The 13,041-nt window shown below is 39.0% G+C and overlaps 1 protein-coding gene and 1 pseudogene across 3 annotated transcripts in view; one reads left to right on the top strand and one right to left on the bottom strand.

Moving 5' to 3' along the window:
* The window catches only part of LOC116841635 (eukaryotic peptide chain release factor subunit 1), a 12,581-nt gene extending 5,828 nt beyond the window's left edge, over window positions 1-6,753 (bottom strand). Inside the window, exons 1-10 of one of the 3 annotated variants that reach the window (XM_032809802.1) lie at window positions 6,430-6,753; window positions 5,840-6,188; window positions 4,846-5,021; window positions 4,074-4,201; window positions 3,830-3,980; window positions 3,515-3,705; window positions 3,206-3,335; window positions 2,907-3,127; window positions 2,661-2,808; window positions 1,851-1,961 (exon numbers count right to left, since the gene is read on the bottom strand). In XM_032809802.1, coding sequence (XP_032665693.1) covers window positions 1,882-1,961; window positions 2,661-2,808; window positions 2,907-3,127; window positions 3,206-3,335; window positions 3,515-3,705; window positions 3,830-3,980; window positions 4,074-4,201; window positions 4,846-5,021; window positions 5,840-5,925 — 1,311 coding nt within the window. In that variant the 5' untranslated portion in view covers window positions 5,926-6,188; window positions 6,430-6,753 and the 3' untranslated portion in view covers window positions 1,851-1,881. The remainder of the gene's footprint in view (window positions 1-1,850; window positions 1,962-2,660; window positions 2,809-2,906; window positions 3,128-3,205; window positions 3,336-3,514; window positions 3,706-3,829; window positions 3,981-4,073; window positions 4,202-4,845; window positions 5,022-5,839; window positions 6,189-6,429) is intronic. The other 2 variants (XM_032809800.1, XM_032809799.1) reach the window with 2 other exon arrangements.
* A 1,926-nt stretch (window positions 6,754-8,679) lies between these two features.
* LOC116841593 lies at window positions 8,680-11,553 on the top strand (annotated as a pseudogene).
* Window positions 11,554-13,041: the final 1,488 nt, after the last annotated feature.

The raw sequence follows: 13,041 nt of genomic DNA, 5'->3' as shown, positions 1-13,041 counted from the left end.
TGTGTGTGTGTGTGTGTGTGTGTGTGTGTGTGTGTGTGAAATAGCACATACACTGAAATACTTAATTACATTGAAAAAGACGTATAACATGCATATATTATCTAATATTATATCTACCAATGCGTATACACATAAATAGCGTAATCATAATATAAAATCAAATTTTGACAATATGTTCGGATATAATGTGTGTAGCATAAAAATGGAGTAAATTAAAGAAATAATATTAAAGTTGCGTCAAATGTGCAGCACAGAACTCTACTTGGCAACAGGAACAAATTGTAAATATCGCAGAAAATACCATGCAAACTTAAGATTTTGATCTATACACCGTAGTTGCGTAATAAAAGAAAAAAAGAAGTAGTGGTTCTGTAGTTGAAAATCATATATATATATACGCACACACTGCGCGTTTTCATTCAGCAAAACTCTCATGTAATTCGTATACTCAGCGAATGGCAATGTATTGACTCGAGAATTGTATATCGGATAGTGTGCGTGTGTCTGTGTAGAGTATCGTAAGTATTAAAAAGGTAATCTTGTTTCACAGCGAAATAAATATCGATGAACATCTGCAAGACGAGGCAAACACTTTTTCTTAAGATACAAAAAGTAGTTTTGAGCAAAAGTTACATATTTTTAGTGATGATAATGAAACTCATCGTCACTGTATTGGCTGAAAGCTCACATTGACATTTAGAAGCGTTATCAATTAGTTTATTTATAAAACATTCCTGTGTACGCGGCTTTGGTCGGCTTTGTAACAGGCTCGGTATACATGTACGATGTTGTTACCGAACGAGGATCGAGAATGAGATGTGTTAAAATACGAATTAGATGTGTAACTCTGTGTATCTGAACATATCTAAACAGTACTGATCTTTCCATTGAATCCACCACTGTGTATGTGTGTTGCATCTACTTCTCCGATTACGAGAACCAAGAGTGTACAGATCTAATGACACAGCGTGTAAAAAGGTAGGAAAACTGGAAGATTTCAACTCACCCCGCATATATAAACACAGAGTAATCCATATCTCATGTATATGTATGTACAAGATTTTCTTTATTCGCGTTTACCACCAAGAAAGAAAAGAAAGACAGCGAAGATTTTCAGGCTCTTTTTATTCGTGAAAATAATTATACCTTGAGAGAGACACGAACTAAAAACGTCTATTACCACATTCAAACTTATTTTAAGAGAGACACATATGCATATGTATACTACAGATCTGCACAGAAGAACCAAACTGTACTATTTAGTGAGAAACCCAATGGAAGAAACTTGTGATAATCTTGGACAAATTTATCGTTACATTTTAGGTCAATTGGAGAAAAAAAATTGCCTTATGACTAACTCTAATCGATGATCGTTTTATAGGACATCAACGCGCGTCTCAGAAAATCTTAACATTTACATTTAATATGCTCACGATTATGCGGTTAATTCAAAAATTCTTTGTGCAACGATTTGTTATTATTGGTGAAATGTGATATTTATATTGTAGAAAGGGACAATATTGAGCATTTACTCGCGTTTCAAGCGAGATTACATAAGTGAGAGATAAAAAGATCTTGGAAAGGCATTTGGCTAATCATAAGCACTTGAGATCTCGATATATAGACCAATATACACACCGTTTACGTTACGTTCACGAATTTGATCAAGTTGTATTATGCTCTCTTATAAAAAAGTGTTACGATGCGGTGGATGAAGTTACGATAGATCGATAACAGCAAAAAAGAGAGAGTGAGAAACGAGTGAGATAAATTTGTCCAGCTTCACAAAATAATACGCTCTATGATACACGAGATGTAAGTGAACGCACGCAAGACAGAGAAAGAGCTACCTGGTCGACTCTGAGTAATTCACGGATGAAATTAGTAATCATCGAGGTCAACGTCATCAAGAGGCTCATCAGCCTGCAGTGACTGGAAATCAACTTTGTAGCGGAGGATTCCTATGTACCAACATATACTCCACGGTTAATATCAGTTCGATTGTCAGGGTCCACTTTTCCGTGCATATTACTCTTCGCCCGTTTATAGCGACACAATGTCTAATTCTTTCAAAATCAACGGCACACCCGCAAAAAGGCGACCTTCATATGTCGTAATTTATCGACGGTTCCACTAGTGCGTGGTATACGCAAATGTGCATTACATATGTCGCACTATATAGTTTAACGTCCAAGCTATTATTCGGGATTATAAATTTGTGTGACATACATTGGTTTTCAAGATGTTTTGAACATTTTTTTCGATGCAGTCTGTAGCACAGCCAATGATCCAATGGGAACTTAACTTCTAGGAACTATATTTAAATACAAGTTCTCTCATTGGCTACGTTCTAAAATACATTGAAAAAAGTGCTCAAACCATTTTGAAAAGAAGCGCACATATAAGTTGGAAAATCTTAATCTTTTGTTTCTGAGCTGATTTTTGGAAATTTAATCTTTTTTTACACTTTTTTCCTGCACCGGTTGAACGTCTTTTCCGTTTATTTACTTATATTAGGTGCTTTACTTATTTCAACTATATATTTAAAATGTAAAATGTTTTATACATATATATATTCAATGATAGACAGAGAGGAAGAGATAGAATTTGCTTTGTGAGACTATAAGCGGTGATAATAAACGTGTACAAGGAGAGCTCACCTCCGATACCGCCGAAACCTCTGACGAACTGGGATCCTTCCTGAGACTTGTCTGTGATAATTTCCAAGGTAGCACCAAAGCTTTTGTAGTTGTTCGCGAGCCACTCGAGCAACGGTTGACACTCCACAAGCTCTAACTCTACCCCGCTCTATCGTAAAAGAAAGATACAACGTCTCGTTTTAAAAAGTGATAGGAAGGAAAAAAGAATCTAATATTAGACTTCCGGTAATATCTCGACGCTCTCACCTCTTTATCCGTAAAGTGAGTTTTATCCTTTTCCTGTTCTGGCGTTAGGTGTAGTACTTTTTCTTCCGCGTTTGTATGATTTTTCAAGACGTATCGTTGAATATCTAAATTCTCCCAACAAATAAGGGTCTCAACGCTACCTAATTCCAAAGCTCTTAACGTGTCTTCGACGCCGAAGCAATACTTGCCGGTATCTTGAGAAATTTCGTCGAAGTAGCGACCTGATAAAGAGAAAAACCGTTTTATATTAAACACACGTGACATTATACGTCGCAGTCGACGCGTAAACATCTATTTACCGATTAGCTTCTTTTCTTGGATGAACTTTACGTTTTGCAAAGATTCGGCCGCTAACTCAATGGCCTGATTAAAGCCATTTTCACCACCATACGAAACATCCACCAATTTTATGACCTTGGCTTGCAGTCTCTGAAAAAAAAAAAAAATTATATATTGCCGTTTTACAAAAACTGCTATCACAATTCTGCACGGAGAAAAATACATGTATTGTAACTAAAATACCCGATTTGTCGATTTAGATGTCAAAAGAATAATCGTAAAAAGAATAAACTGATAAAAGGAATTGATAGAAAAGAGATTTCACTCACAGGATCAAACATGTCAGATTGACTAAGTTCCGTTTTGAAGTCAGCACTACCCGCCAATATTAAACCAGCAATATTTGGTTTGTCATTAGTGATGTATAACTGGGTAGCCACTTCCGCAACTTTTCGAACATAGTTATGTCGTTTCTCCATTCGTAATCGAGCAAAACGAAGCGCAGATTGACCGCCTCTACCTGAAATCGATACCTTTTATAGCACACACGATACACAACGCGTGACCTATGCCGATGCATGTAAAACTGCGACAGAGACGAACTTTAGCTTTTTTCCATAACAGTTTTCCGATGTGTCACGTACCATGTTTCTTGGGGAGGTCTACGGTAAACTTGTGCAAAACCTCGCGTGTGTTGCCTTGCAGCGTACCAAACAATGCGCCGTTACCATCCATAACAATAAAACCAAATTTATTATCGTCGGCGAGTAACGCTGTGAGCGCTTCCGTGTGAAACTGTAAAGTCGCGCAGCTAGTAGAAAATTCGCACTCGACACGATAAGTAACACGCACATGTTAGCAAATACGAGATTACCACCATGGACTCACCTTATTATCACAAAGATATAAAGAAGTATTGATAGGCTTGAAGGGTTCAAAATCGATGTTAACTTTCTTCTCTTTCCCCTCCTCCGTAACGATAGTTCCGCAATAAATTACCAGGCCATTTGGAGGCACTGAAATATATTAATGTAGAAATTAATTAATACAATGCATCAGCCAATGACAGCCATAATAAGCAACTGAAATATATAAATAATGTACTGTATGCACATTTTACACATAATATCAAGTATCATGATGGAAGGTACAAATGAATACAACAAATATATAAGATAATTAAAATTTAAGTAAAAAATGGATAGAAAATAAACGAATCATATAAATGGAATATAAATGGGATATAAATGGAATATAAATGGAACATAAATAAACATAGCATGAACATAGCATAAGAAATAGAATAAAGCACGACAAACACAGAAGATTAAACAACCATAATGACACAAATGTATAAATAATGTATTATCTACATATTACAAAAAATCAAATGTTGTGTATGTGTGTAATCAAACAGATAAATAGATACAACACATAGAAGAATAAGCTAGAACATAAGTAGGTAAGATAAATAGTAAATAAATAGATCATGTAAATTGAAAATAAATAAATAGAGGATAAATAGAACAGATAAATAAATATGACCTGACAAGTAAATAAGTTTTATATTGTCTAAAAACAGCAAGAAAACTGTATTATGATAAAAAAAATAAAGGAATAAGGAATATTATTCCTAAAATAAGGAATTGAAGAAGATTACCTTTAGTATATAGCTTTAGCCTATGCTGTACTGATGTGATTGCACCCAAGACAGATAATCTATTTACACGAGACTTAATGTTTGACGCAGTACCAAATTCATCCGCCAGCATCTTGCTCACTCTCGATATTTGGTCCTTTGGAGGTATGATTAACGAAATCATGCTCGTGCCATTCCTGCAAAGACAAGACACTTGAAATCTTGAAAAACTCACTTTCTCTCTCTCTCCAAGTAGAATCTTTTAAATCGCACACATTAGAGAGAATTCATACGTTGGCAGAAAGACGGAAGACAATCTGAACTCATAGTCATAAAGTGGTATTTAACAGTTTCTACTTTGCTACCAGCGTAAATTTTGATTGGCTTCTACCTTCCTGTTTTCTGCTTTTTCATTAAAGTGCGAATTTTTCTTTCAGCCTGTTCTATTTAGCTGAACTAACATTGCACAGGAACTTGGTTTCTATTACTTTCAATGCTACGTTATACAAGTATATGGCTGCATTCAGCAGGGAAACTGCTTAGCATCAGGATGTAATCTTAATCCTGACTGAATCTAAGAGCACACACCAATTAGATTCACGAATTTTACAACAGTTGCACAGCAGCTTCCTCTGCTGAACGCAATCACATAGTTGGTTCACTCTAAAGATAAACAGTGCGTCCCAGCTCAATTAAAGAGAACAGACTCACTGTCAAGATGTTCCACTTATGTAAGCCATCGCCTGACTTCGTACACGTTGCACTAGCGAGACCTACATAGCTCGTCTATGACACAAATTCGCGAACAAAACGAAACTGAATAATGGCACGGCAATAGACATTTGTCAGACGTCGCGGAAGAAACGGTCGGTGCGCGAAACAGAGAGGACTCTGCGTTTCGCAACGCGACGGGGGAAAGCGAGCACATGCTCGGCGAAGCCATATGTCAGGACGATCGGCGCGGAGTAACAGCTGATGGCGCGCGGCACGACGACGTCGGCGCCGACCTACTTACCCCCTGGCCATCTCGAGGCTCTTTATGAGCTTCTTGATCTTCCAGATCTCGACATTGCGGTCGGCGGAGGTCTCCTCGTTCGACATCGCTGGTGCGCGTGGGAACGCGTGGTCGCGGCGTTATACGGTCGGTGCTCGGCTGAGGAGATTTATCGCTGTCGCGCGCGCTCTCTCTCTCTCTCTCACCCAGTGGGGGGACGACGACACTGGCGATGAAGTCTGGCAGGATGGCTCCGCGTGTCCACGTCGGAAGCCGGGCTGTGCGAATTCTTCTCTTTCTATCTCGATCTTTCTCTTTCTCTGTGTCCGTCTCTTTCTCTCTCTCTCTCTCTCTCTCTCCCTCTTTCTTTCTGTGTGAGTGAAAACGCTCGGGATTAACGATACGCTGCGGTCATACCGCACCGATCCAGTTCGCACCGGATTATGTCAGCGGAAGAACGTGGTCGACATAGCGGGTCGTCCGAGGGCGGCCGCCCGCCCGTTCTCTCGCCCAATGTCGCACGGCGCGCGCGGGCATTAAAAACCGTAGAGCCGCACGCGCCGTGCGGCCACCTTCGCGGCTCTCTCTCGCAGGCTTTCTCGCACACTCACTTTCGCTGCTGATGATCGTTACGGTGCGGTCGGAGCGCCGATGCGGGAACGACGTCGGCGACGACAACCACGACGACTACACGGCGACGGCGACGACGACGACTACGGCGACGATGGTGACGACCACAGAGCGGCGGTGGGGCCCCTTCAACGGTGACGCTCGTGACACAGCGAGTACCACGCGGCTGTAAGCCTCGGAATGCACACGTCGGCCATGCGATGGCACAGCGAAACGTCAGTACCACGGTGGACGTACCGCACGGTACAAAATGGGAAGCAAAAAGACCTCGAGGCCGCCCAGTCGCGCACACGAGCGCACACGGTCGTGGGTCGCATTCACATTGGCTGGCGTGCTCCCCACGCCTCGGCCACGTTCGCATGAGCCACGACGTCGTTCTCGTGTCACTAGCCGATTTTCCGCGCGTGCAGATACTCAAGGGCAGAGAGAATGGGTGCTTTCCAGTTGCATACACTATGTACACAAAACCAGTTTATTGGTTGCATATTATCTTATAAGATATTTTAGATAATATGTGACCAATAAACTGGTTTTGTGTACGTGTGTGTCAAGATGTGTTAAGCAATTGGAAAACACCCAATCTAGGCCGGTATTCATAGTCGAATCTTATAGGGCTGCGTTCCAAAACTCTACTCAACGGCTAGAGTAGCATTTAATTGACCAATAAGAACAAAGATAACTAGAATTTCTTTATCATGATTGGTCAATTAAATGTACTCTACTCACCGAGTAGAATTTTAGAACGCAACCCAGAGTGGGTTAACCCAGAGCCAGTTGAACACGCTATAAGGAGAGACAAGTGGTCTGTTCTTTTCAGCTGCACTGCTGAACTGATGCAATAAGTTAGGTGAGAAAACATATACTTGTCTCACTTTAACTTATTGCATCAGTTCAGCAGTGCAGCTAAAAAGAACAGACCAAAGGATGGCGTTTTATAGTTTGTCTTTATCTAATAGCATGTTCAACTGGCTCTGGGTTAACCCACTCTGGGTTATTCAGTCTACGTTTATTGGTCGAACAAGTACTTATAAGCTTTATGATTGGCTAATAGAGACTTATGACGTCATTAATTGCTCTCGGAGCGATTAATCCAAGGCCAGTCGAAGGGAGCGTCCCGATTGACCACAGTACGATTGGACACAACCAACTGATGAAAAGAATTATCTAGTGAATTACTAGGTCGAACCAATCATTACAATTTGTGTCCAATTGTATCGTGGTCAATCGGTCCCACCCCCAGTCGAACACACTATAACTTGACTCAACCTTTCTGCTCTTGCGTTCACGCGAACAATACGCTTGTGTGAGGCGTGTAGACATACACTTACACACAGATGGCAATGGTTCGCGCTCTCGCCACACGAGGTCTCCAAACGCAATTCAGGATTTGCCTACTTCTTCTGGGCTGCGTTCCAACTCGACGGGTAAAATAGCATTTAATCGACCAATAAGAGTAAAAATAACTAGGATTTCTTTATCATGATTGGACAATTAAATGTACTCTATCCGTCGAGTAGAGTTTTGGAACGTAGCCCTTAACGGATTACGACCATCATAAACTAACCTGTAAGCGTCAATCATTTGGCGGTTGAAGAGTAGGTGTCCCGTAGTGATTGGTCGTGATACGTACCTTTTTTTATATACAAGTAGTTTATATAAAAGAGAACATGTCGCAGTCCTCTGTAACGGCATATTTCAATGTACGGAATTCGATGATTTGCGGAGTAAGTCCAAAGTTTTGTTGGTCGAGCGAAATCAATCGAGCGGTCAAGCGTGTGATACTGACAAGGATCTTAGGCAAAACATGTCCGACGAGAGCGAAATGGTGTGCCCGGAAGTTATCTTTAGGGACATGACAACTGCGGCGAAAATCATCTGGATAACGACTTGAGATCATCCTGCTCTTGTGTCTTCAATTGCTGACCCAAATTATTGGGTCTTGTCATGGCAGCTTTAAACTTTGATTTTTAATCCTGTTCTTCATGTTGTTCATTGTCAAGATGATCTTCTTAGTTGGAGAGCTTTCTAAGCTCTGGCTAGATAGCTCATTCTCCTTCTCCTCTTCATCATCAGAAGAACTCTTCTTAAGAATCACCAGCTTCTTTGGGCAAAGACTATCCTTCTTCACAAAAGGCACTTATCGTTGGTAAGCCCTATCTTCTGCAAACTCTCCCGGATATCCACCTCATCCCAGATAAAGACTTTATCCTGATGCATATACCTACCATCAGATGCTAGAGAAGCATCGTAATTTCGGTTCAGTATTCAAAAATGAGAAATATGAGTTGGTCCTGACACCCACGATTGATGTAAGTGATGGCAAAAATACCTCTGATAATCTAGATAATACATTGAAATATGTGTCCAACAACAGCATGGGACCTGCAATATTGCTACAGAGAAGACAAAAATTTTACAACACTTTGCTAGGTATTATCTAAGAGAGATTGTCGTACTATGCAAATCTCTTTGAATCTACCATGACTGTGCTTCTGAAAATTATTTTCAATATCTTTATTACAGAGAGAGAGTGAAAGACAAGCACGAGAAATTTTTATTAAACTTGGAGACTCCGATAATTATAGAAAAGGAGAGGATAATGAACTGACACAAAATGTTCAATTTGAATACTTGCAAAGAGATTGAAACAGCAAAGTTACCACAATCACTTTGACAAGCCAGCTAAAAAGGAAGCTATCAAAGATGTTTTTGGTAAGAATGACAAATGTTGCAATAAGTAGAAGTATTATTTGGCAAAAATAAATTTACTCCAGTTTTTGTATGTCACATAATATATAGTGCTAAAAGCGTAGTTTAAGATATCGGAATAACAGGAATTTAAAGTATCTGCGTGAAATTCTACGCAAATGCGCATGTCGTGTGAATACTTGATACGTAGTACAATGCTGTAACGCGATTCCAATTTCGAAAACGTTAAGTGGGACAAAATATTGTACAAGAGACCAATGTGTTCAAATATTTATGAAATTCATTTTTTCATTCGACTTTGATGTTGCAAGATTTTATTGATTGATGAGCACATAACACAGTAATCGGTATAAAAGTACTATTTATATGTAATAATTTAGCAGTTACATACAGTATGCATTCATCTCACTGTTCAACCTGTTCTTTAATTAATAAGTTAACTTTAGAGAATGGATTCAAAATTTCTATTAGGAAAGATCAACTTGTTAGTAGAATATGTAAGCGTTCATTTGTAATTATCGATTAGCGTGAAATGATCATAAAATGTCGACACTGGTGAATTCTATTATACTGATCACTCTTTTCGTCATGTCATTATTTCTTTTCTTTTTTCCAGACAAAGTTAAATCTTTGTTCAACACTGGCTCTCGTATGGAGAAAGCATTGCAAAGACTGGTTGAGGCAAACATGACGTCAAAATCGACTTCTTTGTCTTCCACACAACTTTCAGGACTCTGTGACCCAAACCGCGGACAATAATATTCCGAAAGTTAATATCGCCGTCGTCGACATCCCACCAACCACACCAAGTATACAAGACACCTACATCACGAAAGCATTCAAGGGTACCCTCAAAGCTCTACTCGAGAAAGTAAGTAGACTATGTACCGAATGTGTACCTCTAGAAGTAACACTTAACGTTTGTCGTAACGTACATCTTTCATCGTGCATCTTTTCATGATTCGTGATACTTTAGGTTCGCGCGAGACAGGCGGCTAAAGCGTTAGAGGAGATGACGAGAACACCGAGCGCAGACAAGGAGGCTACTCTATACTCGAAACTCCCGGATTTAACGAAAATACTTCGCAATATTTACGTGGCGGAAAAGAAGGGTGTCCTACCGATGGAAACGGTGATACAACGATTGGATAACTTTTTCAGGACAAAATTAACGCCGAATGAAATGGACGAGCATGTACGGCTGCTGTGTAAGCTATTGCCAACTTGGACTAGTATACATAATGTGCGAAAGATCGATTATTTAAAATTAGACAGGAACGCCGATATTACAAAAGTAATAATAGTCAGACGATTGGAAATTAGGCCAATGACAAACTCAAATGATCTCTATATTTGCATCTAGCATATTAAAGCTTGTTTTAATTATCATTACTTGAAACTTGTTTCAAGTTATTTGAAACGTTACTTGAAACTTATTTCAAATGAGATATTCAGATTTAAATTTAAAGTTAGATGTGAATGTTTTACAAGTATTATGATGCCATGTACATATATCACACACACATACATATGATCCAACTAAAAAAATTTAAATCTAACTTTAAATCTTCCAATTTGAGTATCTCACATGAAATAACTTCTGCATTTGAGGCTTATTGAGATCATCCTGTTTTTATCTTCATTTGCTGATCCAAAATATTGAATTTTGCCATGGCAGCTTTCAAGTAACGATTGTTAATACAGCCCTAAGATTGCATTCTGCATATATAATCTCTATATATAAATGTAAACATTTTTTTTAATTTTGTATGCTTTTGTGTATTTGGATTATATATACTCTACAATTTACAAAGGTGACAGGATAATTGAACTTATACACATTTATGGTTAAGATGTTATCGCCTTTACTTCAATTGAATTCTCTGAGATGCGAAGTTAATCTACAAAAGCACGAGATAAGTCTGATCTCGATGTTTGTCTCGCGTTTATCTTCGAGATTAGGTTTTTTATCACTTATTAACATATCAATTTGTAGATTTATATAGTAAAACGCACATTATAGAATTTTAGTTATATAAGATATAAGAAATATGACTCGCCGTTTAAGTTGTAATACTTGAACAATAGTAATGTAGCACTCAGAATACGTCGAGGAGCAAGACTTATCCAATAGGACAATGAGTCTCAAGTTACTAGGAAACAAATTTTCTCATTGGGCACCAACTAAGTTCCAAAGCTCAGTGAGAATTCTATTATATAGAGTACATTCGGGGAACTCGCTATTAGCGCTATTCAGCGCTACCGTGTCATTCTATCCTTGTATATCTAAGGAGCGATAAAGATAGAACGCGATAGCGTTGGTAGCGTGCTCCCCGAACGCATTCAAAGTCTGCGTTTCCAGTAAAACATCGAATAAAAACAATATCGAAACCGAATATAATTGAATTTTGAAACCTCGAAGGAATAATCGATCCTTCAACAAAAAAATTAGATACCAATTCGTTAACCAATCATCATCTATTTGTAGTCTGAGCAGCGATCATGTAACTTTTTTCTTAGAGCGGAAACATCAAAAATGAAAAGTTTTATGTAAACTCGTAATCACTAAACTCGACGAAGCGTAGAAACGTGAAACTTTTCACGTAAACTTGTTAGACTAATATTACATGTGTCGTACGACAAGTTTTTCTTAGATACGTTTATTGGTTGACGAACAAAAAACCTAAAGATACTCTACTCGCCAACCAATAAACCTATCCGAAAAGCTTGTCGTACGACACATGTAATATCAGCCTTATGCAAGATTCACATTGCGTCCGATGTCCGACGTACGACGTCCGATATCCAATAAAAGAATAGCTTTCTAATGGAGAATTGAATTTTATATTAGAAAGCTGTTCTCCTATTGGATATCGGACGTCGTACGTCGGACATCGGACGCGGTGTGAATCCTACATTAGCCATGAAATGTGCTGGCGGAAATCTAGTGACATGATGAATACGGAATGTATTATATGCTACTGCTGTGATGAGATACAGGAAACATAATAGTTCTAAAGCCTGTATCAGACTATAGATTAGGTTGAGATTGAATTGAAATTTAGCCAATCAGAGCAAAATTCACTAAGCTCAAGTTTGATGAATTTTGCTTTGATTGGCCAATTTTCAATTCAATCTTAATCCGTAGTCTGATACGGGCTTAAGGTTATATGTTCTACATCCGCTGGATACAGCTGATTTGGCCGGTATTGGGCGCGTTCCGTTACACGCTCGCAATGCTCGCGAGGTCCTTACTGTTAGATCCCTAACTTTAGACCAATTACATTGACTAATTATTCAACCGTTGTGTAACCGTTGTGTCTCCTGAACGCACCCATTGTCGATATTAAGATTATCTAATAGAAAGTTACTATTTAGTACGCGTATCAAGTGCACGATGTAAACCAAGTCATTCTATCTTCGTTTGACATCCATGAGCAACAAAGATAGAATAACGTTCGCGAGCGTTGCGAGCGTATAACGGAACGCGCCCATTGAAATCATATAGGAACCATGTTTAGTGATTTGTGTTTTTCACGCATAGTTATTTGATTGCGTGAACAATGAAAAAGTTCACATGAAATCGATAGAGCGGAAAATTAAAAGTTCTGCTCGAAGTTATGTGATTGCTGCCCTGGATTGAGTTATCTTTCGCTGCGTATCGCGTTGAATGTTTCGGCCTAAAGGCCATCACACACAAAATTCCGTAAGAACTTAAAACGTAAGTGTAAAGAAATCGACCAATCCCAATCGAGCACTCGGCTCTTCGTAACCCCTCCATTATTACGAAGAGCCGAATATTTGATTGGGATTGGTCGATTTCCTTACGCTTACGATTTAAGTTCTTACGGAATTTTGTGTGTGATGGCCTTAACCGCAGTTAC

Source organism: Odontomachus brunneus, unplaced genomic scaffold (genome assembly GCF_010583005.1).
Source record: "Odontomachus brunneus isolate Ranch 3 - 2012 unplaced genomic scaffold, Obru_v1 Obru_scaffold_017, whole genome shotgun sequence".
In the NCBI taxonomy this organism is placed as follows: domain Eukaryota; kingdom Metazoa; phylum Arthropoda; class Insecta; order Hymenoptera; family Formicidae; genus Odontomachus; species Odontomachus brunneus.
This window is presented reverse-complemented; position numbering and strand designations above follow the sequence as displayed.